Source organism: Centrocercus urophasianus, unplaced genomic scaffold (assembly GCF_019232065.1).
Source record: "Centrocercus urophasianus isolate 14NV4802_14NV808 unplaced genomic scaffold, USGS_Curo_1.0 seq_10, whole genome shotgun sequence".
NCBI lineage: Eukaryota > Metazoa > Chordata > Aves > Galliformes > Phasianidae > Centrocercus > Centrocercus urophasianus.
The window spans coordinates 88,610,398-88,635,208 of record NW_024884142.1 but is presented as its reverse complement, the minus strand read 5'-3'; the positions used below and the strand labels follow the sequence as shown (position 1 = coordinate 88,635,208).

Below are 24,811 nucleotides of genomic sequence, written 5' to 3'. Positions count from 1 at the left end.
ACTTTAAGCCTTTCATTGGTGCTTAGAGTTATCAACACCCTTGTCAGCAGATGGAGCAGAGCTCCACATCGTTACAGTCCGTCCACAGAAAAAAATCCAGAAGAATTCCTCTCCCCTCCCAAGCTCCCTCCGTCCGCGGAAGATGCGATGGGTGGGACTGGAGGCACCTCTCCGTCGCCTTTACACCCGTGCTCAGCAGAAGACGGAGGCAGCAGGCCTGCCTGGGGAGCGGCGCTGAGAAACGGCAGCCCTCCCACCCTCCTGCGAGGGGGGAACGCTGCGGAGCCAGCCCCTCTCCAGGCAGGGGGAGCGAGCCTGGAACAAACGTCGCCTGCGTTGTGGGCAGAGCCGCGAGCAGGGGAAGCCGGGAACAGAACACAGACCTTACACGCTCCTCGGCTGAGTCACCAGAGTGTATAAAACAGAGCCCGGCAGCTCGCGCTGCGCGAAAGGGGAGGCACGAGGCATCGGGACTCTCGGGCAGGTACGTGCGAGCGGCCGCGGTTTAGATCTGGGGGCTACGGGTGAATGCAAGAGCAGGATCCAGCCGTCCCGCTGCTCCCTTCCTCCCGCTGCCATGTGCCGCGGAGCAGGGAAGCCAGCAGCCCCGGGGACCGGGAGATCGTGAGGCTGCTCTGCTCTAGTGCGGCTCCAGACGCCGGAAAGGACTCAGGTGATCAAAGCACGCTGGCTGGTCCCTACCTCAAACCTGAGATGGGAGCAATAGACGATGGACTGTCCAATACCTGGCACCTCTCAGGGAACAGCAAGTAGCTAATAAGATGAAGCGAGAGCCCGAAACAACAGATTAATAAGTAAAGCACCAGTTCAGGGCTATGGTTAATTCGTTCCTCTGACACAGAACTACCTGCACAGCCTTGGGCAAGTCACTTAGGACTTGTATTTTTCAAAGGGGTCTTCAGGTTCGTGCTGAGCTTTTGAATTTCTCAGAGGAGTGATGCAGTAACTTTGGTAGGAGTCTCATAGATGTATTTGCGTATTTTTCAAAGTGTTTGCCTATCAAAAATGTCTCTCATCACCCATCTCATAGAGGACTGGGATGAATGAACCAGAGGCTGTGATACCCACACAAACCCAGCTGGGGCTGGACAAGGAGGGAGCACGGAGGGAACCATAACACTGAATAAAGTGCTTCTCAGAACCCAAGCTTCTGAGGCCCTGATCCAGGAGCATGCACTCAGATCTGGCCACTTGAACAAAAACACAGGTCAGCAGCTACATTACCAGCACCTCCCTTTGCCTTTGGAACTGGAGCACATAATATCTCACCCACAGCAGAGCCCCAGCCACACCTGCCCCCAGCCCCATTGCCTGAGTACCTCCCCAGCAGGCAGCTCTTCCCAGAAAAGACACTGCGCTCTGTGGGGTTGTCCTGCTGCAATACACAACCAGGTACAAAAGGAAGGTCATATAACATGACAAGATCCCTCTCCTGCAGGTTGTGCTGTCCCAGCACCTGTTGCTGCAATGTCAACCAGTCAAGCAGCTCACCTCCCATGCAGCTGTTGCTCCAATGTGCAATACTGCTTGGTTGCTTTCTGCATGAAAAACCGTAGGCAAACTTGTACTAAGATCACACGATAATTCAGACAGAATGTCCCAAGGGGCTCCTTTTTGCTTAGGCTTAATTATAGAAGAGATGTTAATTATCCCTTACACTGTCTGGATGCAACAGGAAAACAATTGTATGTGTTTCACTTTTAAATACCTTGTAGCTACCTGGACGTATTTTAATTTGGTTTGTAATGCTGACGTTATGTTTTCCTTTCCCTGAAACAAAAAACAAACAGATCTTGCAACTAACTGCAAGCCATCCAGCAGGAAGATGCTCTCCTTCTTGCTCATCATTTGTCTGCTGGCAAGAAACACAGCATCAGGCCTGGTGAGCAGAGCAGAGCCTGCAGCATCCAGGGATGTCACCACCTTTTTCCAGCTGGCTCAGGGAGACCACTGGGAGAACGTTAATCTCACCAGCATGTCCTGCGAGGATTGGAAGAACAAGACATGGATCACCCTGCAGCTGACCAACAGCAGCCTGACGGCTTTCCCCATCTGCCTCCCAGAGGCTCTGCAGACCTTGGATCTCAGCAACAACCTCTTAGAAGAGGTGAATGGCACAGAAATAGCAAATCTCCCACAGCTGCGCATCCTTGTACTGAGGCAGAACCTTCTCCAGGCAGTCAGGTGGGGGTCGGAAACCTTCAGCAGCCTTCATTCACTGGACTTAAGCTTTAACAAGCTGTCCTCTGTGCCATCATGCCACACCTCTTCCATGCCTAACCTGAGGTGGCTGTCCTTGGCTGGAAATCCACTGATTGAAATCCAGCCACTGGCTTTTTCCTGTTACCCCCAGCTACAGTTCCTGAACCTCTCCACAACTCTGCTTGGGCAGGAAGGCAGAAGGGGAATTCAGGAGTCTGCTTTTGCCATCAGTCTCTCCCCTGGCGATGCTCTGCACAGTCCCAAGAACACCATCAGCGTGCTTGATCTGAGCGGGACCTTTCTCGAGAGAAGTAAGTTTATGGATTTCTCATGGTAAACACGGGGCCTGACCTTATTTACAGCCAACGTGAGCGTGTGAGGCACTCTCCAGCATCACATAATCCTGGAGAGAGGCCCTGGCACAGAGCAGCCTCCCCGAGGGAGGGCAAGGACAGCACCAAGCACGACTGCCCATCGCTGCAGCACCTTGCCTCCCTCCTAATCCCGCAGCACACCACTGCCAGCCCCAGGATTAGCTTTGGGAAGCACAGAAGGAAATTCATTTCTCTTTCCAGACAAATGGCCAAAATCTTTCACTGTCTACCCCCATGCTTATACCCTGCTTTACACTGCTGCATTGAAGTAGCACAGAGAATATGGCAACTAAAACCAGCCCAACACTTCTGCACAGTGAGACTTCCCAGCTTGGAGCGACTGGCGGCACAACTTTTCTTTTTGTACATCTCCTGTCAGCTTACTTGTAACTGAGGTGCTGAGGCGGGGAGATGCTGAACGCTTTGCCCAGCTGGGGCAGAGCCAAGGCTTGGCTCCAGTTCTCCCACACACCAGGCCACTGCTTCCCTGGCCTCCCTACGCAGCCACCCTACGCATTTCCGTCTCGCTTCATAGCAGTTTTATTCATCTAAAACAATTCTACTCTCACAGGGGCTCTCAGTGAGGCGTCACCATGCATTATTGGTCAGCACTGGTACAAGAAGCACAGCATGGAGTCACAGCAGTGATTCTCTCCAGAACAGGGCAGCAGTAGCTCTAGCCCACGGCAGGGAGCAAAAGGAAGGCAGCACCGAGGGATTCTTCCCATCTGTACTGGCCCCAGTTCCAGCAGGCAGCAGTAGAGACTTCCCTAGGTCACCTCACCAAGCACTGAGCAGATACACCACTAAATTTCTAACATCTCTTGCGGTAGTGAGTTACACGATTCAGTCCTAGGATGGAAAAGCACTTTTGTATAAGACCTGTTCCTCCATAGTTTCATGTCTCAGCTTCTTCTTGTGCTAGGAGAAATGGGATGGTATTTGCCTTTCTCACACCACTCTCATCGCCCTCCAGCCATCACTTCTCTGAGAATCCATTTAACCTCACCCAATAGGAAAACTGTTCCATCTCTCTGGTTGCCTTTATTACCTTTCTCTCTGTTTCCTTCTTCTCCCCTGCCCCATAATGGCATGGTCAGATCTGTAACATTATAAAAATTACTGTTCCAGTGTTTATATGCCTGTGTACTGATTTTTGTTTGTATTCCTTTCCCCACGGGGAATAGCTACAGAAAACCACAGAGATATTTTACATCACTATGAATTCAGGACTTCTATCTGGTGGTTCTCTAGCTAAGTTACTAATAAATCCATGTGCTTCACAAAGAGAGGGTTCCATCTTTTCTGTGTACTGCTTGGCAAAATCTCACTAACATTTGTCAATGGGCCAGCATTTCAGTCTGCTTCTTTTTTCCTAGGAGAAATCCACAGCAATGCACTATTTATGCAACAAGTAAAAATCTCTTTTCTGCTTCAGTTCAAGTTGAGTGGACCAGAGACTTGCCCAACCTCAGATTTCTTCACCTGACAAAGATGCCAAAATTACAAAGTCTTGATACCGACTTCAGGTCTATGCCTCACCTCAGAGAGCTGAACTGCCGTGACTCCCATTCTCTGGGTTTTGTGAGGACAGAGATGTTTGAAAGCACACCTAACCTAAGCCATCTCTCCTTTCAAAAGTGAGTTGTTTTCTTTTCTGTTGTTCTTCATCAGTCATTGCCATTGTCTCCCAGAACAACTGTGTGTGGAGCTGACTTTTATGCAAAGGTTGTTTGTCATTGCATATGTGGAAAAGAGGTATGGGTTTGTGTGTCATGGAGAAACACTATGCACCCAGGTACGCCACATGAAGCCTGTGCCGTAGCAGCAGGACGAACACAGCAGGAGAACCGATAAAGCCCAGAGCTGCTGTGAGACTTGCAGCAATAGCACAGTTACCATTTGTCTGAGATAACATCCATCCTGCTGCCTCGCCACTAGAAGGCTTCACCCAGTGTTGATGAGATCAGCACAGATGCTCTGAAGCCTACTTTTGGTAGCTGATCACGCTTCCAAAGTCTACATTGCTTTACAAAGGATGGAAGCTGATAGTTTCCTAAATTTACACAACATTTTACAACATATGCAGAAATATCAGTTCTAAGTGCTAAAAATCAGGACCCAAACTCAAAGAGAAGAAAGGAATAACAATTAAAGTCGCAGAGATTAGACAGCACCTTCTGAACACTCAGGTTGAACACTTTTTCTGTGGCTAGGGCAGTTTAACAGTAAAGGCAAGCAAGGTCTTCCTAGATCAGTTATTTGATTTAGTAGCCGAGGGATATGGTCTAAGAGAGGTAATTAACATGAAGGGGATGACTGGCATAAGTCAAGCCACTAGAAGCACACTGAGAAAGAAACTAAAGAAATGACATAACGTCAAAGTGCAGGTGAATGCATGATGGCAGAGATAACCTTTTCCTTTCCAGCTGCAATCTCTAAGGGTGCTATCCACTTACAGCACTTTAGCTATATAGTGACATATATACTAGAGACAGCAGCCACATTGTGCAGTTTAGAGAGATGGGCAGATAGCAACCTGGACTTTCAAATGCAGAATGGGAGTGTTGGTAATATGGTATTTCCAAGGCAACTGGCAATTTGGCATTGTATCTTACACAGGATGGGATACTAAAGCCTGCTCCAATTCTTCAAAGGTGAGCTCAGCACAAACTAATTACTTTATTTATTTGTCATCTTTTAGCTGTAACCTGAGTTCCTTTAATTCTTGGAATACCAATTCCTCAGACAGTATCATCATCAACTTGCATGGAAATCCTCTGCTATGTGACTGTAGGCTCTCCTGGCTGCTCTCCACGCCCAAGATTGTGCTGCAAAAGTAAGTGTTTTCAAGGAGATGAAGTAACCCTCTTTATACACAACTTAAATATGCAAGTTATTTGAAGACCAAATAGTCATTACCCTACAAGTTGCTCACATTCCTTGCATGTTCCTCATTTCCACAAGAGGTAGAAGTGGAAAACAAAGTCTTTTTTTTAGGAAGAAGCTATGGCTGAATTACACTTGGAAGTGGACAAATACAGTGAGCATATGTAGAAAAGCATGAAGTGATATTAGCTGTGGATTCTGAGAATAGTTCATTTTCCCTCTTGGTTCATATTTCTCTATTTGCTGGAGATAAAAAATGAGCTAGCTAGGTGGCCTTGATGGGCAAGCACTGGGAGCATGGCTGGAAGACTTTACAAGTACTTTTGTTCACCATTTCCTCCTGCTCTGGCATTCCCAAAGCCAGAGGTGGTGAACAAACTTGCAAAAAGTACCATTTATCCTCAATTGTTTTCATGCTTTCCAAGAGTGTTACAGAAGAAGCACTTTGCATATGCATAATCTGACTTCCTTTGGAGGGATAACCATGATTTCACCACCCAAAACTAAGAAAGCAGGGAAGTATACTGTTAAAATCAGATTGCTGCTCTTCATGAAGGACTTAGCATTTGCATTCTTTAAAAAAGCCTGCAGGGACTGAGTAAAGAAAGGAACTGAGCTCAGTCAAACACTGGATGTGCTTTAGCATGGCTCTTGCAGTCTGAGACAGCCAAGTTTAAGGATCCTGGGACCCCATTACAACTCTGTATGTGTTTCCTTCTGAAGTGCAGCATTAAAGTCTGAACCTTTAACACAATCTGCCTTGAACCCAGACACTCTTGCCAAAGTCCATAGAGTACCAAAGGATGCTTTGTCTCAGGCACCTTACAAAAGCCAAGAGCTAGTCAGCTATGCTCACAGTGCTGTGGAAAGTCATCTGTTTAGCACAGGACTATCGTTAACACAACCTAGTTCTGGTCTAGGCCTCACCTCTTTCATATGAAGAATGGTTTGGGATAAAAAGGCTCAGAGGAGCCTGTTAATGCTCTTGTGGAATTGGTCTTTTCTAACTTGTCCTCTCTACAGGGTTTTGGACACTTTTTGCACCACATCCCAAGAAAATGGGGACAGGCCTTCAGTTTCTTTTTCACTGCAAGATCTCTACAATAAATGCCAGGCTGAGGAGGATATCTCACTGCCCGATTCAAACACACCCTCCAGCCAAGGAGACGCTTTCAGCCTTGCCAGCTACTACACCACGACTGCAGCAATGACAACAGACTCTGCTCCGCTAACCAAAGACGCTTACATTCGTCTGAATGAGGAAGCCAGTGTAATGAGCACAACCTCAGCCAACCCAGCTGAGCTGATGCTCACTAAAGCCAACAGTTCCTCCCCCGAGGACGAGGCAGTTTCCGAATCCATGAGCCATCCCCCTTTGCTTGCATCTCTAACCACCTCCCCCGGTTTTCTCAGAGAGCTCTACAGCCAGACCACGGATTATGGCTCTGTGAGTCAAACTGAAACACTGAAGCAGCTCCAGGGAGAGCTCAGAAAAACTCACATGGCATTTCCCCAGGAACGCCTATTCAGCCAGCCCACTAGCGAGCATTCTACTCCAGCAACAGGAAAACCAGATGCCATTCCCCATTACATTCACTCCTTTGCTGTGGAAAGGACACCACAAACAAATGTACGGCAGCCAAACTCCACAAAGTCCAGCACCCAGTCAGCATCCACACCCACCCGGCCACGGATCCACTACGTAGATGACTACGAATACAGCGAGGAGACAACAGAACCCCCTGTGCAACAAACGTACACCTCCTGTGACTACAACCCATGCAGACACCTTCAGAAGCCGTGCAGCGAACTTCAGAGAGCATCCCCATGCTTATGTCCTGGCATGTCAACAGAAAATGAAATTCCAGACCCGCCGAGGCTCAGAGAGGTGTCTGAAGTCACAGACAGCTCCGCACAGATACACTGGTGCGCCCCAAACTCCGTTGTTCGTACCTATCAGTTGATGCTCCGTGACCAAGGCGATGAGGAAGGACAGCTTGTCCTGGAGAACATTTACTCCACAGCGAGGCAGTACACCCTGTATAACCTCTCCCCATACACCACTTACCACGTTTGTGTGACTGCTTCCAACAGCGCAGGGTTAAGCCACACAGTAAACCAAGGAATTGCAGGCAATTCGTGCGCCAGGTTCAGGACAAAGCCCAGCTACAAGTCTGTCTTTGCTGCTCTGTCTGCAGCAAGTGGACTCTTTCTCATTTCCACAATTATTTTGTCCATCTGTCTGTGCAAGGCACGTAAGAAGCCTCACAGTGAGCAGTACAGTACGCATCTAGTCTCCTACAAGAACCCAGCGTTTGATTACCCATTAAAGTTACAAAGCGCAGATTAGCGCTAGGTATCGTTCTACACATTCCAAGGTCGCTATCTCTATCACTTTGGTATGTTTTCCTTTATCAAAAAGTCCTTCAGCAAAAAAAAAAAAAACGAAATATCTGACATCATTGCCACTGTGTTTCCAGAGAAGAAAAAAAAATTTTTTTTTTAAAGGCAGCCAAACAAAAAAAAAAAGCCTTTGGTTCTTGTTCACATGCTAAGTGTGGACATTAACCTTGAGAAGTTAGTTTTATGCTCAGCTACAAATATACTAATATACATTTCACACCATGAGATGGATCCTTGTCAGCTGTCACCAATACAGTCCATGCAGAGCGAGAATCTAGAATGCATTTTACTAAGCACAACAGATACTGCTCTTACTCATGTGAGTGAGGCTGAGCTTTCATTTTTGAAAGAACATTACTGAAAAGAGCATGAAACAGGCCTCCTTGGGCCCAGTGGCAGGGTGCTGTATGCATCCAACTCCAGTAAATAACTGGTGACCAAAACTGCTCAGCTCTACATCTGGTCAGGAAAAAGAAACACGAAGGTGAACTGCCAAGAGGAAGAGCAAGACACTGTGGGATCATCACAGCCAGGACAATTGCTTTGTTCTGACTTTGTGTGACATCTTCTGCAACTGAAGCTTCCGAGTGCAACCACAATAGCAACCGCAGGCAGTGCAGGGTTTGGAATACAAGTTCCTCAGAGAAAGGGTGGGAGGGAGCACATCAGCATTTACTGCACAATTGACTTTAAACAAGAGATTACTGCTCAGTTCCATCTGCAGATTGAGTGGGCTGATGACTTACCTCATACAGAGGCGTAGAGCCAAGCAAAGAAAGAATTGAATGTGTATGTTGCTGAGACTTGAAAAACTGAAATCCTGTACACTAGCAACAGCAGGGATTTATGCAGACATTTTTCACACGTACTTCAAGATACTCATTTCTGCTATACTAATAACAGATGCTGACAATTCCCATTCTTCAGCAGCTTAGAGAGATCTTTTCATTTGAAGTTTTTTGTTTGTTTGTTTGTTTTTTACAAAAGAGGCAGCATTTGTCCTGGTCAAACATTTCCCTCCAACAACCACTGTACAGAGAGCAAGGTATATTTCTATTGTTGTATAGATACAGCACATCAAACCCCCCAGGCTCGGAGAATGAAGGGTGCTGTATGCTGCAAGAGTCTCTTTTCTCTCCATGTTTTTTTTAATGTTCTTTGTATTAATGGAAATAAAAGCTACAGACTGGTAGTCCTTTGTTAAAGACAGATCTCTGAGTTTCGTTTACCAGCTACAGTGTTTAGCCAGAAGAGTGAACACCAATATTTCATTAGGTTTGGAATCTTCATGTATACAGTTAAAGAACATTTTCATTAAGATAAATCTGTGCTATCTGATGTCAAGAGAATTTTATTTTGTATGTGCCACATGCCTCTAAGGGCCTGCAAGCAACACTTCCATGCAAATTTACTCCTCCCCCTATGGCAGCACTGGAGATGAGAGCAGCTCTGGACAGCTGCTCCCTGCACCCGTCCTGAGCTGCTGAGCTTCGTGACTCAGAAAAGAGGTGAAGTGCAGATGGAGAAACCAGGATGGCATCAGCTCTCACTTGGAAAACTTCAACTGCTTTGCCATTCTGGTAGTTCAGAGATTTGAATGTAGTTTCTCATGTTTATTTCAGGCCTGTATTTTCCTGTGTTTTCTGAAAGGTCCAGTAAACAGGAGCAGATGATGCTTCATTTGAAATGAGCGAGAGCACTCAGCCTTTGATTCACATTACCCCACATTGGGGTAGGGATCACATACTCCCCTGTGCATGTAAAATACCACTTGAAAAGACCTTGCCTAGGGTTCTTCAGTATCACCAGAAACAAAGTGGAACAAAGTGAGAGATTTATGAATAGCCACATATATATTCTTGAAGATAGTTCTAGAGGGGAAGAACAGAAAAGATACTGCAACTGGAAATAAAATTAGTTGTTTCACTTCAACTATGAGTAAGCCCAAAGGAACACGATGCATAAAATGAGATTGAGAGGATGCATCTTAGCAATCCTTTCCCACATTACAAATCAAAAATCGCTGCAACACCTATGGCAATGCTCAGCAGCAGAAGGTCTCCAGGCAGCAGAAATTCGACCTTGTTGAGGGTCAGTGAGCCGGGGACACGGCAACCTGCAGCTACCCAGAAGCAAAACGGTCGTTAGCCACAGCAGGCAGAAGGGCTGGCACTGACATCCACCCTGGCCACTCACAGCAGCCTTGTGCTGAGACATGGGAGCGCCTGCAAGCTCTACATGTTATCATAACTGAGCACAGCAGCCATTTCTCATCACAGCTGCTACTCCAAGCCGTGCACAAGGACCAAGTCAGTGTTCATTATGTAGCCCTCCTGAAATCCCTCAGAGAGCAAATCACACCCAGGGTTCAGAGAAGCCCAAGCTATCATCTTTCATCCAAGCTCATCAGTGTAAACATACCCTGCGGCTTTCCCAGAAGACTGATGACCCCTCATAGCAGCCTAGACACTCTGCAGGCTACTTTTTCACCTTCTTTTGTTTTCACAGCCCTGAAAAGGCAATGCCTAACACAAAAACTGTCCTTTGGGCCTGACCAGTTTTTCCCGGCACACAGCCCTCAGGTAGGAGACCCCCTTGTGCCAGAAAGTCCTGGCTGCAGACCTGCACACCCCTCAATTCCTGCTCCCCGATCCCACAGGGGCACAGAGGCAGGCACACAGCCAAGGCCCCTCCCACCTGCTGCCAAAAAATACCCACCTTCCTCTGGAATGTTTTGCAGACATCAGCGAGAGCTTCATTGGTTTCAGCTACCAAAGCACCAAAGACTTGCACAACACTTCGAGACCTCTTACAACAAACAAAATGCTTAAACTCTTCCCCTTACCACACTTCTAGGAAAATGTGTTGCAAAGAACAAACTACAGGAGAAGTATGTGAATCATGCAGTACAGTAGGAGAGGTTCTTCCAAAACTCACGTGCAGCACTTGCAGAAGTTATTATATCTCACTGGTAATGCAGATTCCTTTCCCTTCAGGGAAACTAACCAGTTCCTTCTAAGAATATCTGAAAAAGTATCTCTGACTTGTTCAAAGACCCAAAGCCACTAGTTATGATCATCCAAGGAAGATCTCTGTTAAAGGAAGTAGGATGCAAAAGTACAGGAAGACAAAAGAATTGGAATCTTACAGTGCTCACTGAGCCCATTTTGTCTTCATTCCTTACAAACCAGGAAGATACAGCTGTTCAGAGAGACAATATTATTTAATAGACTCCTTGTGATGAAGTTCTGTATCACATGTTTTACTAAAGGCCATTATTTCCCCATGCAAACCTGACCTTGCTCATCATCAGCTTTACTACCTGTAAAGTAACAACCTGAAATACAGACGTTGTCATATCGTGTGTTGGTTGAGCCAGACCAGTTAGTCCTAATGAACTGGATCTTCTGGTGTGCATTATCAAAGACCTGAAGGTCACAGATAGATTACAGATATATTGATAGAGTTGATGTTGCAGCACATGATATACTCTTCATTTTCTGCACATATCACAAGTGTAGCTAGCATTATTATAATGATGTATATGTGTAAAACAAGGAAAAAAATTCCTCTCTAGCTTCCTCTTTGCAAAACCACGTCTACCCCCCTTCACATGTGTATTTCTGTATCTGCTGTAACCTCGCTATTTCTCTTCTCATTACAAAAAGCAGTAAAACAGCACACTTTCCTGCACAACCTACTCTAGGTTACAACCTAGCTAGGTTTAGCACAAGGTTGGACTGGATGATCTCCAGAGGTCCATTCCAACCCTGACTCTGCAGTAACAGGTTGAGCAGAAATGTAAACTGCAAGCAAAACCAAGAAAAACACTCAAAGCCTCACAAATACTGTGAGGTATAACATGATGGAAAAGCCTTCCATGACATAGATCACAGCCATGATGAGGCTGATAAAAACAGCAGCATCTTGCAGAGGCAGGTAAAGCAGGCTCAGTTTTCAGACTACAGAAGCCTCATTCCCCACCAACACACAACAGTGCTCTGTTACCTATGCAAATTGCACTCTTTTAAGCCAGGTGCTGCCTCATAATTTCTTTTCAACCTCAGTTCCTCACATCTTATCCAGCACAAGATGCAGGTTCATCACAACCAACTCCTCCAGCCAGTTCTCACTCCTGCCTCTTGTGCCTTTTCACAGGCCTTCTCTCTGCCCTCACACTATAATCCTACAGCCTGAAATCATTTTCAAGTTAGAGAAGCTAATGGTTTTATTCTGCTGTACTTCAAAAAGTTCCAACCTGTGTACAAGCAGTATTCCCACCCAGTATGTGTATTTTAAGTAACTGCTGCAGCCCAAGAACAGATAAAATGTCAATTGTTCAAAATTCACTCGAACAAGCACAACACTTACAAAGCATTCTTTGAAAAACACTGATATTGCTATTGTTTCAAACTACTGAATACTTCCAGAAAACGTAAATCACCACAAGATCCATTCTAGAAGTTCAATTGTAGCTGCACCTACCAATTTCAAAAGTAAACCCTAAAAAGCAAGGTTGAACATTTTCTTGAAGCTTATTCTATAGCTTCCACACAATCCAAGTACATACAATTGCAGAAAAATATTACTCAGTACCATTCCTATTCCCCAACTCCCAAAAACAGAGCTGTCGTTCCTGTAAACAGGAGCAGTAACTAGCTTGGACATTTCCTTTTGTTTCAGTGCTGCAGACAGACACAGGCAGCTGAGCGACCTCCCCCCAGTGCTGGCTGGAGCCAGGGCAGCGAGGAGAGCAATCAGGGGACAAAACGCCAACTTCTCCATCTGCGGGTGGAGTCAGACAGCTGCTGTTCTCCCAGCTCTGCTCCGCCTGGTTGTTCCTCCCTAGATTCCTGTTTCGGTCCAATCCTGCTTTGTAGCTCCAAATGCTAAAACAAACCTTTGGATGTATGACAAAGGTACACCCATACATGTCTCTGAAACAATCTCAAAAGCCAACTGGCTACCAGAAAGTGATCAGTAGTAAATCCACTTACCATGTAGCAGCTCAACTTGCTGTACTGTTTATCCCATCCCTCTCATGAACAGAAGATCAGCCGGGAGAAGCACACTGAGCACTAACAGAGCTTTCTCAAAAGCTTATGTCAATTTTTCCCCGGCTTTTCTCTTCAAGGAAAAAATAAAATAAAATGTTACATGCATTCCTAAGATCCTTTTCCACTCACTTGGCAAGGCTTTTGTTCTTTCTAGAGGTCCAAGTTCAAGCAAAGGAAGGCCAGAACAACCAGCAGTGTGTGTGGGTGCATCCCCTGAGCATTGCAGCAGAGGCGCGTGCTGTTCCCTCTCCTCGCTCGGTACTTCAGAATCAGTCACCAAGTTCCCATGGAGTCATTTACACAGAAGAAACTCTCTGAAAAAAAGAGAGATGATCCCTGAAAAGGCCTCCACTCAGAAGAAAAGCCGTTCTCTTCAAGGCTCAGACACCACACAGCTTTGTGCGCTGTATGGGAATTGAGAGACCACGTAGTCTTCAGTACAACAGATGCCATTTCGAGCAGCAGTTCCTCAGAGCCCTTGTGTCGGCACAAGCAGGAGAGTGAGGAAGCCCAGCAGAGCAGAGCAGCAGCACAAGGTACGTTGCCCTGCACCACTCTACTACAAAGGGCAGCCTTCTTTGGAGAGCTGCCCCTGGAATCACTGCAACTGGAGGCAGGGAGTCCACATTGCACTGCTGCCTTGAACAGCCTCTTCTGCACAGGATGCAAAATTAAACCACCACACTTGCTCAGCAAGCACTGCGCTGGCACAGACGTGCTCCTTCACAGTCACCTCCAAAAAACTTCCATCCATCTGGAGGTAGGAATGAGGATCCTCTGTGGGCTCAATCTCGCTTGCCAAGAAGGATCTGGTTCACACTTTACCTGCAAAATACAGAGATATTTATCACAGGTGAGAACATGCTTCGTGTCCACAGAAACGAACATTCATAAAAGAAAAAAAATGTTTAAACTCCTGGTACTTTTTTATCAGCTGTCCAAAGGATGTCGTTTGTTCTGAAACAGGGCAGCATATCAAGAGTAATTTCAACCTCTTTAAAACATAATCAAGCAAGACAATAAATAGCAGCTTTTATTTATTTTTTAATAGATTCAGGAAATAACTCCTTAGAGCAAGACTGATGTTCTGCTGTCACCTAGAGGGAGAGGATGGAATCATCCTGGGTACTATTCCACGTGGAAATACTTTACCAAAGAACTAGAGCCTGCACTGGTGCTACTGGACCCTTAAGGAAGCTGTAATTCTTCAAAGACTCAATAGCATTTATCTCAACATTCTGTCAGGATTCAGCCTCCAGCAATTGCTTTTCTCCACCTTAACCCTCTCTAGAGGCAACAAATCCCTCCAGAGAGTTGATGAAGGAAAGGAGGGACTTCAGTCTGACTAAGTGCAACTGTAGCTTCAGTTTCTAGAGTCACAGAAAAATAGACGTCCTTTGTGTTGCTGTTCACCCAACTCTTTGTTTTGTATTGAGGTGCTCATCTGTTTTCAGTTCAGTAAGTAGAAGTGATGAGGATTATCAGTAGGGACAGTCCCTGTCCCACACTGCCTTTCAGCAGTGTATCTGCTCTTTACCTTTTCGTGTACCATTATGACCAGGAAGAGATTTGCCAATCTGACCGAGTAGAAAAGAACCACGGACTTCTAAAGATCAAGAAGGGGACTGCTCTCTGGGAAAATCAAAACTGGTAAATCAGTCTAAAAGAACAGTAAGATTTCTCTGTTTCCAAAATCTATCAATTCAAGATCAGAGCACATTCATTGCACTTAGACTTTGCTGCCTCTACTGACCAAAATAAAACCTTGAAAGTCACAGAAACAGCATGCCATGGACAAGCATCATGCCATGGACAAGGAGTCATTCTGCTGCTCGCTGTGCACCACATAGCTGTGCTTGCCAGGGTGGAAGGAGCACCAAAGGAGAGTCCACTGCATTGATGGTGGAGAAAGCAGTTGTGTTCCTCATCCTCCTTCCCACCTATCCACACCTTGTTGTCTGTCCCACTCCCGCATGGATCCCCAGGCATCCCTAAAGGGCTGAGCTTCGTTCTCAGTATGCCACTAACTGAACACCCCTCCTCTGTACAGCTCAATATACACACAGTGTAACGCTCCTACCACATTCAGTCAAAACTGGTGACAGGTCCAAGTCCCACCTGAAGGACAGAGTACTTCTTCAAAAAAATAAGTGGAAAAAAAAATATAAGACCAGGATTATGTGTATACATGTTTACTGTATGATTTATCATCACCTTCCTCACCACTCCCTGGAAATTCTGGAGAACAGAACAGTCAGAAATGACGATAAGAGAGAAAGAAGAACAAGATAATGTGCAGGCATCCCCTGATCTAAATCCAGCTCTCAAACAAGTCTGGAAAGCTTCTGTACATGCCGGCTCTAAGCACAGCCTAACACAAACACTGACCCTTGGGCCTGACCAGTTTTATTCATCCACCTCAGATCCTACCCTCACATGTAACAACTGCATTAAATACACACTAACAATTTATATAACTCAGACCAAGTACAACTTCTACCAGATGTGAAACCAAACACAAAGAGACAGATCTCAATAGTGTCAGCCTACAATTACTGAGGCAAGTGCTGATGAACCTAAGACAAACCCAGGCATGCTGGCAGCAGTTAGCGGGAATCCTAGCGCAAAACTCAAAATTAGCCATAAACCCAGTCCAAACCCCAGGAAAACTAAATAGGAGTTCTTGTGGGTAATCTCCTGAAGAGCATGGAGATCCTAAACCTACTCATCAGATCCTCCCAGTCCCTCCATCTGCACCTGCTCACAAGTCCATCCTACTTCAAACTTTAGCCTTCACTCCAATAGGAGACTAAACTTTAACAGCAAAGTTTTATGTTTAGTCAGCTCAGATAAATCTTCCACAAACAATACTAAATCACAAGTTTAACGATGTAATGCAACTGAAAGCACAGCAATGACAGCATAGTAACAAAGTCCTAGGCTGCAGCAAGTGGGGATATGCTCAAATGCAACAGCTGTAGGCACAGAAACAAAAGAGTCTGCTTACTCTTGGAAAGCGTCAGATACACAGGAATCTCCAGTGAGATGCCCTCAGTTCTACTGCCAACCCTTAAATGAGGTCTGGGAAGGGGTGGATCCTGACTCCAGTCCTTCCAATCACTCAGATACATTGCATGCACCTGAGCTCCCCTGGTTTGGCCCTGCCTTCCCACCAGGTGCTCAATCACTGGTTCAGGCTGTGATTTAGCACTTCTACTATAATGGGCATCTACGAAATGTCTATACACAGCCCACTGTCTGGACCAACTTTAACAACCTTTACGCAAGCCCAACAACTCCACAGTCACACATACCAGCGCTCACTAAGCCCTCAATCCTAGCACTGCTCTGAAGACCAGCTCTAGAGAAGCAACCCTGCCAAACCAAAATTGCCTGTAAGATGGAAGCCAATGACCACAGAAACCCTAAACTTAGATCAGCAGCTTGCTTCATACCCAGTAAAAACACAAGTTCTCCAGCCTGCAATGGAGCAAGCAGCAAGCCTCAACCCTAAGTTACCTTTAATATTGAGAGGCTTTTGTTTTAACCAAACACAGTTACATATAACAAGGTGACTGTGAGAGCGAGTTTCAGCCATTATTTCCTCTAGAATCCTGAGGAAAAAACACCCAATCACCGCCATGGCTCCTAACCCTAGTGCCGTAAGTGCAGTGCTGAGCACTGTGCTCACTGCTAGCAGTGTTTCCTACCAGAAAACCATACTGTATGTGCCATACTGTAGCATTACTCAACCCAAAGCCCAGTCTAGCACACGAGAAAAAACACCTGCCCAAATGTATTCCACTCACTGTGTGCGCAAAGGAAACTAAGAGCCTGGCCTGGAGGCTGCAATGCGACCAGCTGCAGCTCTACACACAGCTCAGCACTTCTCAACTCCTCCTGCTGAGTAACAGTGCTCTATCATGGCGGTAGCGTTAAGCCAGGTTTTAGCGCTGCTGCTATCACAGCTGGCAGCACCACACTATGCGTTAGAGACCCCGACCACCCCGGGCATTTAGGATTGCTCTGTGCTGACGATACTGAAAGCGATACTGACCCAGGCCAGGACTATCGCTATGGCACACCCTCTGCCCACGGCCTGGATACGTCTCTGCTCTTATACTGCCTTCTTAGCCATCAGAAAAGGAACACGAAAAGACAAACACCAGCCACCCGCAGGCAACTCCACCACACAGCCAACTGCAAGGCAGCCAGGACCCCGCGCGGCCCGCTCTAGAAGCACCAGAACGCCTTTAGGTGTCCGCGCAGCTCGCCTGCAGGGCGGGAATTCCTGGCTCCCAGCGTGCAGGCGCGGCGCGGCCACCCATCGGCGTGACGTCACGCGCTGCGCCGGCCGGCAGGACCCGGGCGCGCCCAGCGGGTTGTGGCGGCGTCTTCTGGAAGGTTCGCGGCTCCGTGAGCGGGGTTCATCCGCTTCCATCTGCCGTCACTGGGCATCTGTCGGCGGCGAGCGGCAATGCCGGAGAACGCGGGACCCAAAACCCACGGCGGCGCTGGCAATCGGGCCAAGGGCACGTACCAGGACCGGGACAAGCCCTCGCAGATCCGCTTCAGCAACATCTCCGCCGGCAAAGGTGAGGTGAGGGCCGGCGGGGCTCCGGCGCTGCGTGCGGGAGCGTTCCGGGCCGCTCTCGGGGCCGTGGCGCTCGGGGAGAAAGGCGCGGGGTGGGGGCTGCAGGAGGTTGCGCTGGGCGGGCGGTGCGAGCCCTCGGCGGGTTACGGCACGAGCTGTTTGCTCCTGCCGCGGTAAAGCGGGAGGTTGTACCCGCTTCAGAGAAAAGCTGCGAAATGGGCGTGTTTTATTATTACCGTGTTGCTGCTGAGAATGACTCCATGGTGGTAAAACGGGGCGGGGGCTGCTTCGGAGTGGGAGACGCTGCTCAGAATCGAGTACGAGTGGCTGTAGCTCTTGAGATCAGCTTGTGAGTGCTGTTCTTCTCTTTCCAGCTGTCGCTGATGCTATCAGAACAAGCCTTGGACCAAAAGGAATGGATAAAATGGTAAACCTTTTGCTGAACATATGAAGACAGTGAGATTGCTGAAGAGACTGCAATGTCTTATGTAAATCAAGTCAACGTGCTCTTCTGTCTTAAGCTGCTTTTCCAGATGTAAAATACTTCTTGTTTTTATGATCTAATATTATTTGTAGTAAAGCGTACATTAAATACTTACCTAAGTTTTTCTGACAGGGTTATTTGTCACTGTCTGATACTGAACATCAAGATAAACGTTTGTAGTTCCAATCAGTGTTGTTTCTTCTTTTCCCTCTCAGATTCAGGATGCTAAAGGAGATGTGACAATCACTAACGATGGTGCTACTATCCTGAAACAAATGCAGGTTTTGCACCCTGCAGCCAAAATGGTAAAGTCTTCTTTCATTGCTTGCACAGTGATACTTGGTACAGGTTCATTTCTGGGATAAAAGAACACTGATTGTAATGTCTCATGTGGATTCAACAAGTGTAACTCATTAGTGATAAAGCAAGAGACTTTCTGCTGAGTGATGCAGTCCTACTCACATTGATTGTAAGATGTTAAAGAATTCCAGGTCTTTGTTTCTTACTGCTTAGAATTATTTTTTTCTGGATATCTATGAAGATACAAAAGATTTTAGCCCAAATCTTCTATCTGAAAAAGAAAAGGTGGTGATTTCTCAAACCAGTAGGACAAAAGAGAGTCAAAGAATAAAATAAATGACATTTATGGTCTGATGGCCCTAGGATACAATAGTCCAGTCTTGTGAGAAATTGAATGTAGCCCTCTTTGATTTGGTTGAGATGGAAGTGAGCATTCTGGGACCCTTCTGAAGGAAAGGGGAAAGATTCACTTGTTAGATAGGGGAGATCAGCTCCCTCTTAGCTTGGGAGAAAAGCTGCTTGATTTCTGTGGCTTTTATTTTGTTGGAGGCTTTTGTTATCGCTTCAGCCAGCAGATGAGAAGCTGCGAATTAGAAAAGATAAGTCCTGGTACTGTGGGTACTTTGGTAGTCCTGTGTTCTTTACTACCTTTCTTTTTTTCTTTTTTCTTTTTTTTTTTTGTAATTGTCAGAGTTTTCAGTTAAGTAGCATTATATTTAAACTCTTCTATAACTCATCATTTAGTTGGTAGAGCTGTCAAAAGCACAAGATATTGAAGCTGGGGATGGCACTACATCTGTTGTTGTCATTGCCGGAGCTCTTCTGGATGCCTGTTCCAGACTTCTTCAGAAAGGCAAGCATATTTATTTTACATATAAATATACATATAAGGCCTATTATACATGGAAGTCTTGGCTACAAAAGCTGGTAAGTACCACATACAGCTCTGTGTGTGTTACAAAGCTTAAAGCAGCTGTTAAATGAGAAGATAACATGAAAAGGTAACTTGAGGCTTTGCTCATGTCCCACTTCTGATTAAGATTCTCACTGCTTAGCTTTTATTTTGAGCTGATTGCAGCACCGTCAATACTGAAAATAGTAACTAAATGAGATGGTAAATATTGCCTTATAAAAACTCACCCAGATTATACTTCTTATGGACAGAGAGTTAAGATGATAAACTAAACTTTAAGCGGGTGATTCTGTAGTTGAGTAATAAGACTGGTTTGGGGAGAGGGGGAAAGACCTTTGGTTTGCAAGGATGACCTAACAACCTTCTATATCATTCACAGGAATTCACCCCACCATCATTTCAGAGTCATTCCAGAAAGCTTTGGAGAAAGGTATTGAAGTATTGACCAACATGGCACAGCCAGTTGAACTGAGCGACAGGGAAACCCTGCTGAACAGTGCAACTACTTCACTGAACTCAAAGGTATGGCTGATGTGAACTTGATGTCTCCAGACAAACTGACCCTTCCAGCTTTTCCCAGTTTGTGCTGCTGTTTGCTTACTAAGAATCCTGCACATCTCAAATCTACTTGCTTTTGAGACAGTGGCTGCATTATGTTAAACTGACTTCTTAAAAAGCTATGGCTGATCAAGATTGAGTTGACACACTGAAGCTGAATTTCAATTTGAAACAGTTGGTGATCCCAAACATTAACTGCCAGGTGTAAACTACATACACAAACTTAAGATGAAAACAGTAACAGAAAGAACAGGTGGGTAGGGAGAGCTTTCACCAGCTTTTCATGTAGGCAGTTTTTAATTGTGAGGCAGAAGTTCCTAAAGCAGCATCAAAAAGTGGAGATGAATTGGTTGTTTGTTGAACAAACTTTGATCCTGGAATGCCTGTATTTCAGAGCTCTTGACTTTCCCTAGGGAGGCGATAGCTCTGAAACAAGCAGAAATTGTTCTCTTCTCCCTAAAATTCCTTTGCACTGTACAATCTTTTCTTTACAAGTGCGTTTTCATTCTGGCAGAACTCTCAACAGGATTATTTTAAGAGTTACAGAAATAAAGTCACATTTGTTTCCCAAAGTCCATGAGCTTATTTCTTTCCACCAGTGAAGCTGCTCTTAATGTTTCCATGTAGAGGAAAGGAGATACCATGTTGAGGTACCTGGCTGATGGACAGGGAGGGGAATTTTGTTTTTCCAAAATTATCAAGTCAAACTAAAATACAGTGAGAAACTCCTCCCTGTTGATGGTAAGTGTTAAATCACACATCACTGATTATTATTTTTATTTTTTTTTTCCCCCCTTCCATCATCAAATCTCTTAGGTTGTGTGTCAGTATTCCAGTTTACTTTCTCCCATGAGTGTGGATGCAGTGATGAAGGTGATTGACCCATCTACAGCGAGCAGTGTGGACCTCAGAGATATTAAAATTGTGAAGAAGTTGGGGTAAGAAACAATTTGCAATTATAGGCCTATGTGTTTATGGAATTTGCTTCCCAAAGTACTGGAGTTATGGATTGTTTTTGCTTGCAGAGGAACAATTGATGATTGTGAGCTGGTGGAAGGACTAGTCCTGACTCAGAAGGTGGCAAACACAGGTGTAACTAGAGTGGAAAAAGCCAAAATTGGCCTAATTCAGTTCTGCCTCTCTGCTCCAAAGACAGATGTAAGTTTAACTGGAACTAAAGTGGGAACTTTTGCTGTAGTTCTTGGAAAATGTAAATGTAATGACAAAACACATACCTTGTTTAAGATATAGTAATGTCAGCTCTATTCCACAGCTGTAGTGAAAGCCTGCTAGTAAAGAGCTCATATTACTCATAACTCTTAAATATAAAGAATTTGTAGTTGGCATAAGAAAGAATAGTTCAGAAGTCCAGTACTTCTCCTAAAACAGTTTCTGATGGTACATTTCACTGTAATCTGTTTGTACTTTAAATCACAGGCTATTAAAGAACATACAGAACATATCCTGATGCTTGTAAAACGAGCAGTTGTTCATGATGCTTGATGTTTCTTTTTTAATAGATGGACAACCAAATTGTTGTTTCTGATTACGCTCAAATGGACAGAGTACTGCGTGAAGAGAGAGCTTACATTCTAAACTTAGTTAAGCAAATTAAGAAGGCTGGATGCAATGTGCTGCTGATTCAGAAGTCTATTCTGCGGTACGTCAGTGCTGGTTTGCTTACCTGCTGTGGTCATTTGGGGAACAGCTGGAATGGTCCTGGAAACTGGAAGTCAAACATCAGCAATTGTGTTGATGCAGAGTGACAGATTGTGTCTGTCGCTCACAACCAATGCTAGTGCTGTCACAAATATATTTTGGATTTAATTATTTCCCTGTGAGATAGACTGAAGAACTTCAGCATTACTGCTAATGCAGTTCACCCAGTTATTACAATAAGTTTGGACTGAGTACTCACCTCTTGTTTTTAGGGATGCTCTTAGTGACCTCGCCCTGCACTTTCTGAACAAAATGAAGATCATGGTGGTTAAAGACATAGAAAGAGAAGACATTGAGTTTATATGTAAGGTAAAGTGAATTACATAAATGTTTACTAAAGTAACAGTTGTGTATAAAACAACACCAAAACTGGAGTACCCAGCCAGTGCCAGTTTTTTCACACTTCAACAAATCTCACATTCTGAATGCAATGTAAAGGCAGACAAGATGTTTTACTGAAAGATGCTCCAGTTCTGTTGAGCTGTCCCAGTTTCGGAAAGAGAAGGGATGGATGTAAGAGCAGCAGTTGTTACTGAGTTTTACTGAGGTACATCTGTAGAGCATGCCTGCTGACACTGCAGTTCAGATTAAGTGTACTTAGATTTCTTTTTCTGCTGTTATTTTTGCAGACCATTGGAACTAAGCCTGTTGCTCATATTGACCAGTTTACTCCTGACATGCTGGGCTCTGCTGAGCTGGCAGAAGAAGTCAACTTGAACGGTTCTGGAAAACTAATAAAGGTGAGTGAGCGACAGATTAATTCCTTCTTAACCCTTGCCAATTCTTTTAATAACAACTACTAACTTAAAAGTAAGAACGTAAGTACTAAGAGGCCTTAAAGTACCTGCTTGTCATCCCTGCCTAGCCTCTGGCTTGCGAAGCACGGTGGTTTTGCTCTGCAGACCTCAGTACTGTTACTGAAGTTGCACAGCAGATGAAGGCTTTTCTCTCATTTCTGTTGCTTGGCTCGGTTCTAGATTACGGGCTGTACAAACCCTGGAAAAACAGTGACCATTGTGGTACGTGGATCCAACAAGCTTGTTCTAGAAGAAGCTGAGCGTTCAATTCACGATGCCCTGTGTGTCATTAGATGCTTAGTTAAGAAAAGGTAACGTGTTCATTTGGCTGGAATAATTTAGTATATTAATGTGGAAAGCTCTTTGGCGCTTACATACCTTGAGATTTGACTTCAGTTTCTGTCCCCAGAGCTTTAATTGCGGGAGGTGGAGCACCAGAGATAGAGCTGGCACTGCGCCTCAATGAGTACGCCCGCACGTTGAGGGGCATGGACTCGTACTGCGTGCGTGCCTATGGGGATGCACTGGAAGTCATACCATCTACACTGGCTGAAAACGCAGGTCTCAATCCTATCTCAACAGTAACAGAGCTGAGGAACAGACACGCTCAAGGAGAGAAAACAGCTGGCATTAATGTCAGAAAGGTAATGAGGAAGCTGAATATAGAACTGCGTAGCTTAAATAAATAGGGTATTAAAAGGAAAATATACTGCCTAAGTCTAAAATGCAGAGAACAAAATTCTTACTAGAACTGGTATTGAGAGAAATAACAGCTTGCTGTCTGAGCCTGCAGCAGCTTATCCTGAGTATTGGTAATAGCAGATTCTTCTGCATCCATGACATTCAAGTACCTACAGGTATCTCTTCAAAAGCATTTTTCCTGCTGAAGTCTTTCACAGTGAACTTAAAGACAACAAGTCTGGTTAGAAGGGTTGTGGGGTAGTGTCTGCAGGGGAAGGTGCTCACACATCCAGAGTAGCACAGTGGGATAGCTTTGTGTTTGTGCATTGTCACTACATTTGAACTGATAACAGCTATGTGTGGTTTTTCTCTTGGCTCATTTTGAGTGGATATCTCAAATACTCAGCAGCAGCAGACCTTTACAGTAATATTCCTGTTAGGAACCAAGGAGTGCAAACTAGTTGGTAGTCTAGCTTAGCACAACATCACTTTCAGGATTCTGTTAAATGTAGTTGCACGCTCAATTGCACAAAGTGAAAGCAGCTTTCTGTTGCAGGGTGGCATCTCCAACATCCTGGAGGAGTTGGTAGTCCAGCCACTGCTCGTGTCTGTGAGTGCACTGACTCTGGCAACAGAAACTGTGCGCAGTATTCTTAAGATTGATGATGTGGTGAGTAGTGTTGGTGTTTATTTTTAATAAATGCAAGAATGTGTGGAAACACAGATTACGTGATCACCTATTTCATTGTATTTCCTCCTTACTCTACATGCTATTTATACCATTTGGTTCTCGCATAAGGGCTTAGGAGAAAGTGAAGCTGCTGTTGGTATAAAGCAGTACTTTAAAGCAAGATGTTACAGTGACTAACAATTACTTTTTTGCTTATATATTTAATGTACTTGTGCTGGTGTATTTAATGTGCTTGTATATTTAATGTGTGGACCTCTTACATGTGTTGTGCTCTTGCAGGTGAACACGCGGTAAGCTGAATCAAGGAAGCTGGGACTGTGGTCTGGAGCTCCTCAGCTGTAGTCTGAGCTGCAGCTTCCTCACCAAAAGCGACTGTGTGAATTGTCTTAAAAAGTCCACAAGGCTTATGTACTTTTGTCACGTTAATTTAATACAGTTCCTGGTTTCAAAAAGGAAATGCAGTTTATCAATAAACAGGCACTAGTCTACTTGAGTCTTTGTTTTATGATTCACTAGAAAGTAGATCAACTTCTGTAGTTTGAATTACACTAGCATTTAGATTAGCATTCCATATCACTGACAATTCATACAGCAGCTTACTACAGCCATGCTCCATCTTTTATAATGCCTCAGCCCCCAGCTGTTAGCTGATCTGGGCTTTTCTTCCAGTTACAGTGTGTTCATCCCCCCCTGCCCGCTCCCCTCTAGCTGTTCCACGTGCACGCCAGCCCATGGCGCTATCCGGGCCCAGTGCTCAGCGATGCCTCCTCGGAGAGGTGGCAGACCACTCCCGACCCCAGTGTACCCGTACTCATTAATCCCCCGTTCATCTCGAGCACAAACGCTTTAGAAAGGGAGGTGACCGACGGGCGGAACCAGCCGCGCCCCTTCTCACCGCCACCGCCCCCTCCTCCAGCGTGCTGCGGTACCGGGCCCTGAGGCTCCGGGCCGAGCGGCCCCGCCTCTCCCCGCCCGACGCGGTCCGGCCCCGCCTCTCCACCCTCCGCCGGCGGCGGTGCGCGGCCATGGAGGCTTCGCACGGCACGGGGCCGTTGCCCACCGCCCGCCTCCGCGCTGCCGTGCAGCCGCACTGCCGGCCGCCTGCTGCCCGATCCCAGCGGGGGTCGC

At 45.6% G+C, this 24,811-nt stretch overlaps 3 protein-coding genes across 12 annotated transcripts in view; 2 read left to right on the top strand and 1 right to left on the bottom strand.

Annotated features, from left to right (window-relative positions):
• The window catches only part of BMP2 (bone morphogenetic protein 2), a 237,078-nt gene extending 219,870 nt beyond the window's left edge, over positions 1-17,208 (bottom strand). For 9 of the 10 annotated variants that reach the window (XM_042814411.1, XM_042814442.1, XM_042814451.1 and 6 more), the window contains exons 1-2: positions 17,004-17,208; positions 12,887-13,771 (exon numbers count right to left, since the gene is read on the bottom strand). The gene's annotated coding sequence lies outside the window, so the exon portion shown is untranslated. Of the gene's footprint in view, positions 1-12,886; positions 13,772-14,699; positions 14,838-17,003 lie in introns of all 10 variants that reach the window. The other variant, XM_042814420.1, reaches the window with a different exon arrangement.
• Positions 345-9,018, top strand: LRRN4 (leucine rich repeat neuronal 4). Its single transcript, XM_042814339.1, has 5 exons — positions 345-484; positions 1,812-2,534; positions 4,036-4,237; positions 5,302-5,436; positions 6,510-9,018. Exons 2-5 carry the CDS (start codon positions 1,847-1,849, stop codon positions 7,834-7,836), a joined length of 2,352 nt encoding a protein of 783 aa, XP_042670273.1. The 5' UTR covers positions 345-484; positions 1,812-1,846; the 3' UTR covers positions 7,837-9,018.
• A 102-nt stretch (positions 17,209-17,310) lies between the features above and the next one.
• Positions 17,311-24,171, top strand: CCT4 (chaperonin containing TCP1 subunit 4). Its single transcript, XM_042814397.1, has 14 exons — positions 17,311-17,541; positions 17,915-17,967; positions 18,240-18,329; positions 19,069-19,177; positions 19,617-19,759; positions 20,612-20,733; positions 20,821-20,953; positions 21,316-21,455; positions 21,727-21,823; positions 22,144-22,254; positions 22,492-22,622; positions 22,721-22,955; positions 23,549-23,662; positions 23,963-24,171. Exons 1-14 carry the CDS (start codon positions 17,424-17,426, stop codon positions 23,975-23,977), a joined length of 1,611 nt encoding a protein of 536 aa, XP_042670331.1. The 5' UTR covers positions 17,311-17,423; the 3' UTR covers positions 23,978-24,171.
• Positions 24,172-24,811: the final 640 nt, after the last annotated feature.

Bases quoted from the DNA above. Each gene is read 5' to 3' on its own strand.
- LRRN4 (XM_042814339.1), top strand. From the start codon at position 1,847: ATGCTCTCCTTCTTGCTCATCATTTGTCTGCTGGCAAGAAACACAGCA. The intron at 2,535-4,035 runs GTAAGTTTATGG...TTTCTGCTTCAG, and splicing joins CGGGACCTTTCTCGAGAGAA to TTCAAGTTGAGTGGACCAGA. The intron at 5,437-6,509 runs GTAAGTGTTTTC...TCCTCTCTACAG, and splicing joins CCCAAGATTGTGCTGCAAAA to GGTTTTGGACACTTTTTGCA.
- CCT4 (XM_042814397.1), top strand. From the start codon at position 17,424: ATGCCGGAGAACGCGGGACCCAAAACCCACGGCGGCGCTGGCAATCGG. The intron at 17,968-18,239 runs GTAAACCTTTTG...TTTCCCTCTCAG, and splicing joins CAAAAGGAATGGATAAAATG to ATTCAGGATGCTAAAGGAGA. The intron at 20,734-20,820 runs GTAAGAAACAAT...TTTTGCTTGCAG, and splicing joins AAAATTGTGAAGAAGTTGGG to AGGAACAATTGATGATTGTG.